The 7,500-nt window shown below is 37.0% G+C and overlaps 1 protein-coding gene across 5 annotated transcripts in view; it reads right to left on the bottom strand.

Annotated features, from left to right (window-relative positions):
* Window positions 1-7,500, bottom strand: part of LOC137646471 (leucine-rich melanocyte differentiation-associated protein-like) — a 159,338-nt gene that overhangs the window by 1,258 nt on the left and 150,580 nt on the right. For all 5 annotated transcript variants that reach the window (XM_068379576.1, XM_068379582.1, XM_068379586.1 and 2 more), the window contains one exon: window positions 2,134-2,287. In XM_068379576.1, coding sequence (XP_068235677.1) covers window positions 2,134-2,287 — 154 coding nt within the window. The remainder of the gene's footprint in view (window positions 1-2,133; window positions 2,288-7,500) is intronic.

Here is a 7,500-nt window from a genome sequence, read left to right on the forward strand (position 1 = left end):
ACAAATTTTTGAAACTACAGTTATTGAAAATAGATTACGTTGTCTAATATCATTCACTTTTATGTGTTGTAATATGCATGTTGATTATCCTTTATGGTTAAGTTGGTTTCATTTTTATTTCATGTTTGTTTTGGAGAACAAAAATAATTCATTGGCTGCTTTAGAGAAAGATTATGACCATCATCGTCATTATTATTAGTTTCTTTTTCCAAGATTATCTGTAAAATGGACTAATTTTGCAATAAAAAGTTTTACTTTCTCATACAGAACTCTCTTTACATTTATTCCTAACCCACCATTCTTTACCACTCCTTCAATGCTCCCAACACTTTTATCCTTCATTCACTCTCTGACGTACATCTGCTTCCACTCCACCATATGCAGCAACAACAGAACCTAAGTACTTAAACTGATTTACTTCCTCAAGCAACTCTACATTCTACATGGTATTCAATCTAGCCCCACCCTACTTTCTTATGCACCTCAGAACCTTACTCTAACCCACATTTACTCCCAACTTCCTTCTCTCACATACCCTTCCAAATTCAGTCACTAATCGACACAGCTTCTCCTCCAAGTCTGCAACCAATACAGAATCATCCGCAAGTAGCAACTGATTCACCTCTCACTCATGATCACTCTCATCTATCATTTTCAATCCTCGACCAAGCACTTGAGCATTCACCTCTCTTACAGCTCCATCACAAAAAAAATGAACAACTATGGCAATACCACACATCCCTGTCTTAGCCCCACTCTCACTGGATACCACTCACTCACTCAATTCATTCCCTATCATAAGGCTTGCTCTACTGCTTATGTATACTTTTCACTGCTTGCAACAACCTTCCACCAATTCCATAAAACCTCATCTTATTCCACATTGCATCCCTATCAACTCTATCATAAGCGTTCTCCAGGTCCATAAGTGCAAAATATGCCTCTTTACCTCTTACTAAATATTTCTTGCATATCTGCCTAACTGAAAATCTGATATATACATCCCCTACCTTTTCTAAAGTTACCCTGTACCTCTAAAATTGCATCCTATGTTTTATCCTTAATCCTATTTATCAACACTCTACTTTTCCAACAATACTCAATAAACTAATACCCCTAGAATTGCAACAAGCATGCACATCTCTACCTTTGTGTAGTGGAAAAACACCACATGCACAATCCACTGGTACCATTGCCAACATAAAACATATATTAAATAATCTTACCAACCCTTCCAGTACAGTCACAACTCCTTCCTTTAACATCGCAGCCTTAACACCATCCATACCAGGTGCTTTTTCTGCTTTCGTTTTGTCTAGTGCTCTTTTCACTTCATCTTTTGTAATCTCTCTATCATTCTCATCTCCCATCACTGGCATCATAACATCTGAAAACGCAGTTATATTTGCCTTCTCCTTATCATCCTAAACATTCAGCAACCTTTTAAAATATTCTGCCCACCTTTTCCTTGCCTCATCTTTCAACAACTTTTCATTTTCATCTTTCACTGTGTCTTCACTCCTCGATCCACCCTTCCTTACTCTCTTCACTTCCTTCCAAAACTTCTTATTTTCTTCTTACGGACTACCCAATCCCTGACCCCACCTCCAGTCAGCCTCCCTGTTTGTCTCAGCCACCTTCCGCAATTTTATCGCTATATCTTTCATACTTCATTATACTGTGACTCTGCAGCCATTCTACAAATGCCCATCTTCACTCCTTCATTCCACCACTTACTACCGTTCCCCATTCTACCTCCAACAAACCTCTTACCACATACATCACTTGCATGCCCAACAAAATGCTCTTATACTAACTTCCATTCCTCCTCTAGATCACCAGTTTCTCTCACTTCCATCTTTCTTGATATTTACTTTTTAACTGTTTTTTTTTCAACTTCATTTCACCTTCACTACCTCCCTTTTACATTCCCCAATTCTGTTTCCCCATTCTATTGCTACAACTAATTTTGCTTCAACCAAACAATGACCAGGCATATGTCATAAATCATAAATTTACGTCCTTAGAATTCATGTATTATCTATTGACTCTACTACTGTAAACACTGCACTTGATTTCTACCTATATGTATTGTATCTTATTTGCGACTGTAAGATGGACACTTGTTTTTACCTGTATGTTTTTGTGCAGGGTCTGACGAATTCTCCTTGTTGCCTGCCGTGCCGTTCTGAGCATGCGTGTTGTTGCCTTCTGGGGGGCAGCTGGTCATGGTCATTTCTTGGTGGTTGACTGTGCTGTTCCCATTTTGGTGTTCGACACCCGTCTTCTGGAAATTGAACAGCCAAACTTAGACTCACAATGAAAACATGTTTGAAAGGACCTATGGGTATGTAGGTTATTAATTTGAATATTCATTTACAGAAGTTATAGATGAACCTTTCTATCAATTTTCTGTTGTAATTTAGGAAACAGCCAAAATCTCATTTCATTCACTCATGTGCTTGGTTTCCCTCTTTGGTTCATTCCAATAATCATATCCTCAGCGGTAAAAGTCTTAGTTATGATAATATTTCGACTTTACATATTCATATGTGATTTTTTATATATCTCTCTCTGTCTTGTGCCAAAATGATCAAAATCTACTCTTGGTTTAATTCCTGTTACAAGCATATCTTGATAAGGAAACACAATTATAATGAGGTGTTAGTTCCTTAATGCGATACTGTAGCTTTTACTTAAAGTGTGAGACTCGGTCTATTTGAAAAATGAAATGGAAAGACATATTACAAGAAGTATTGGTTGACCTTACATGGGATAAGTTAGAACCCTCCATCATTGCTTTGTCTTACATTACCTTTTCATCCTCCATTAGGTAATGAAGGTAGTTAACCTTAAGGGCAAAACCGTAATTGGGCTGAGGCTAAATTTTTTTTATTATTATACCTATTCCGGAAACTCATATTTTAGAGAGCGTGGATAAGGGCGTTTCCCAACTTCATAACATTGGTTAAGTTGTTCCAGTACTATATGTTTTGGATGAACTGACATTGTGTAGTGTCGTACCTATTCAAAATGGTGGTAAAGGTTTTGCTTGAAAGAATTACCGTCTAGCAAGGTTGGTAGCGTCGCGGACTTTTGTTTCAGAGGTCCCGAGTTCACGTCCCCCGCTAGGACGTGGATATCGTGAGATCTTCTACTGGAAGGGACTCCCCAGGGTGGTGCTGGGGGGGGGGAGAGGTTAGAGGGGGGCTAGTGATAGTCCCTACTGGCTAATGGTCGCCCGAACAGAACGATGTCGTTTGAGTGGAGACCTAAAACCCGTAACTGTAGTCTCTATCCTTCCAGTACTCTCAAGCTGCGTAAAAACCTTGATCTCCAAGCCCGTATATTAAATCTAGACACTTAGTCTCATGGTTAGGATCTTCATACTAAACATTTAGGTGGGCTGAGTCTCGTGTTAGATCCAAGTAGTTTGGCTGAAGAAAACTTCAGTCATGGGTGTAAGACCAGACTCGTTAAAATTGATCAACAAGGGAAAGTACTTGGTATTCACACTTTTTAAAGTAATCAACATTATAAATTTGTTGTTATTTCCATAATAAACCGAGACCTGCTAATCTGATGCTTGACAGGATAGCATTTTGGAACGTCTTTAATTTTTATCAAATGTTAAAGGTGCATGGTGTCGGTTAGAATTTTATCTGAAGAGATTCACTTCAGCAAAGCGCATCCCGTCCCCCACAACTCGTGTTGCAACCACAGAAGCAACTTCCCCAGTAAATAGCCTTAACTCACGGGCCGATGCAAGGCTAACATGTTAACACTGTACTAGCCAGTATGCACAATATGCAAGTTATGCAACTCTTTTTACAATTCATCACACCTCCCCTCCCCTGCCTTCCCAAATGCTTAAGGCCTGTCCACACTGTTAGGCATGCATGACAGGCAAGCAGTGATACGAGATCTATAACCCTTTTACCCCCGCCATAAGGTTAAATTTCCAGCACATTTTGCTATATTTTTTTTTTCAAATTGCTCTAACAGCCTTAATTTTTGTCGTAGAGAGGTCAGGTTGGTCTCATTCTTTTGGAAAATGCCTGAAGTTTTTCATAAAGTTATCAAAAACATGCAAAAAAAAAAACATGTAAATAACAGTCTTTTGCAAGAACGTACCGGTACGTCCTTTTGGGGGGAAAGGATAATGTCAACGTACAAGCTAGGAGGGTGAGTGGCAGGACCGCAGTTGACGTCAGAAACAAGGAAACGACAGGCATACATGAACGGGCAGCTGCTTGGGAGTGTGCTTGAATGAAGCACCAGAAACGCTTTACAAATAAACTCGACCAAGTCAGGGGCTGGGACAGATGATGTTAATAGCCCAAAATTATGGTTTTGATGATCTTTCTTTCCTCAGTATTGGTGATAGTATTAAGATAGCACATAGGAGATGATAGACAAGGAAAGTTTCTGAACTGTAGATAAACTATTCTGAATTATTACTATTCATAAAAGAATAATTAAATTCGAGGCGGATTCACTGGATTTTGCTTGTTAATTTTCTTACCAAAATACTCTCTCTCTCTCTCTCTCTCTCTCTCTCTCTCTCTCTCTCTCTCTCTCTCTCTCTCTCTCTCTCTCTCTCTCTCTCTCTCTCTCTCGTTCCCCAAACAAGCCCATAATTCAGGATGCTTAAGTAATTTTTCCCATTACCAAATTTAGTAGTTTAAAAAATTAGTTTAATGTTCTCATCATTGGTAGAGATGTTTGTTTGTGTGTTCTCACCTCTATTGGTTTTATATGCAACTCAAATTATGATCAATCAATTTGTGCACGTTCATATTAAAATGAACATGAAGGTACCCTTGTGTTAAGATATGAGTTAGGAAAACTTTAGGTATCAAAATGGGCTTTCTATAACAGACTAAAGACTTTAGAAATAAGGATAGCCGAAATAATTACGTTGTTTGAATTGTTGTTTACGATAATTATAAGATATGGTAGATTAATGCCTGTAAGGTGGCACGTGGCCCGAATGCACTTTTCTTTGAGGTTTGAGTACCTCATAGTGCTTATCATCCTTGGGAAATTATTATATTATGAAATTCACGTCCACATGATTGTAAGCTACACTCTAGCTGGTAGCACTGTTTGTTGCCAGATCATTTCCTGTGGTTTCCCCGCTTCTGACGTCGTCAGTTCTCATTCTCACTACTCAATCTGATCTGATCTGGTATCACTGTTTGCCCGTTGGGCATACCCCATAGTGTTTCTTTTTTGTGAAGAAAATATTGAAAATAAGAAAAGAGTACTACAACAAATGTGGATGAAAAGAGAAAAACTAGTGAAAATAAGGAACACACAAAACTAAAAGACACAGGCGTCGTTGCAAAGGCAAAGCCTCAACCTGAATCTGATCTGATCTGTGTCTGTAAACAGGCCATTGGCCTTAACAGATTTGGAAAAGGGGGGTAGGAGGCACAAATAGGAGTTTATTGAATTTATAGATTATTGCTGGTATTCCATGATTTGATCTACACAGATAGGCTTACCGCTGTATTATGATTTTGATAATTTTACTTTACAATGATTTATTATTTTCGATGCCGTGTTATTTTTCATAACCATTAGAAATATATTTAATACTACTACAAAGCTAGGTATTGTTGGTAATACATCAAACATACAAAAAGGATGGTTTTAATGCTATTTCTGTTTTGTATAACTAATATTAGAAAATTCTTTATTTATGTGAATGTTAGTAACCACCTGAAATCTTCAGATTTTAGATGAAATTGGGCAGAGGTGGTTTTCCTGTTTCTGTCTATTACTGACAATTAGGACTGAAATAACTTTTGGAAAATGTTCAAAGTTGTTTACCAAGTATCTAAAATTTTTACATTCAGTGGCTGCAACCCGGGGACTAGAAATGTGTCAGCATTCACATTCTGTTGATGCGAATTATTATTATTTTTTTTTTTATGAATTTCTGATTATAGGGGTTGCCAGTGGTTCAATGATTACCATTGCAAAACCTTTAAAAATAGGTGTATATGTGTATTTATGGACTTATGGATTGCATCAAGCGAATTTCACTTATTTCTTATGGGAAAATTGTTTTAGTAAACGGAGGTACTACCGTAATGTGTATATATATATATATATATATATATATATATATATATATATATATATATATATATATATATATATATATATATTTATGTATATGTGTATATATAAATATATATATATATACATATATATATATATATATATATATATATATATATATATATACATAATTTAAATAGAATATCTATGTGTTTGGGGTAGGGGGAGACATATTTATGAATAAAGCTGGGAGTGCACTAGCGACTCTGTGGCGCCACAAAGCCACAGCATCATGTGGCGGGGATGTGGTCTCCCATAGGTTTCCATTGTTTTCAAAGCCACGCCACGCCTGTGGCGGGGATGAGCAACAGAGAGCCACAGTCGCTAGTTTGCGCGGCAAAACTTGAAAACAATGGAAACCTATGGGAGACCACATCCCCGCCACACGATGCTGTAGCTTTGTGGCGCCACAGAGTCGCTAGTGTGCTCCCGGCCTAAGGGCTTCAATTTCCTGGAAGTGTGTGAGCGCATGCATTGTATGGGTGCTTGTGCTTTTGCTTGTTTGGGGATACTAATGTTTTTTTAAATTTACTCTTAATGGGTTTCATCCATAAGTCAGCAGTTAAAAGATTAATGGGCTAATTATTAATGATTTTACTTTCGATACTTTCGAGGTGCCCACGATTAGAAATGGCTTATGGTAATTATATATATATATATATATATATATATATATATATATATATATATATATATATATATATATATATATGTGTGTGTGTGTGTGTGTGTGTGTGTGTGTGTGTCCCATACCAGTTAACATTACTATAATGAACCTCATAAACCCCAACTCTTCGCAAAGGATTTTTTTTTTCTATCTTTTTACCTAACTCATATTTGCACAAAAATATGTATGGTATCATTTTATATTTATGATCGTACAGCAGAATAAATTTAATTTCCTTTGATATATAATCTTGTATTTTGTAAAGTTTTTATAAACGTCAATAAGAAAAAGAATGTTAATTATTGGACATGAAATAAGACTAAGAATGGCGAAGAGAGAATAAAAATATTCACAGTATTGTGCGCCGTAAACGGCATGGTTATCTCTAAATAATAGTTTTGTAGATGGCAATGGAACTCTGTTGTTGGCAGTGTTGCCAGGTTTTCCAAATGAGAAAAAGGCCAACGTCTGATCAACTGCAGCTTTAAAAGGCCAATGTAATAGTAGGAAAAGGCCGAAAATATAGCATTTAAGGCTAACCATTTTCAAAAAGGTCAAATTTAGGTATCTAGCACGAAAAAATGCCAAATTTGTAGTTTTTTTGGCCCGAAAAAGGTCAACCTGGCAACCCTGGTTGTTGGAATGGATACCGTTATATACTACTCCTTGCGAATCATTCCATGGCGCGCTTACAGTTTTGA

This window comes from Palaemon carinicauda, chromosome 1 (genome assembly GCF_036898095.1).
Source record: "Palaemon carinicauda isolate YSFRI2023 chromosome 1, ASM3689809v2, whole genome shotgun sequence".
In the NCBI taxonomy this organism is placed as follows: Eukaryota; Metazoa; Arthropoda; class Malacostraca; order Decapoda; family Palaemonidae; genus Palaemon; species Palaemon carinicauda.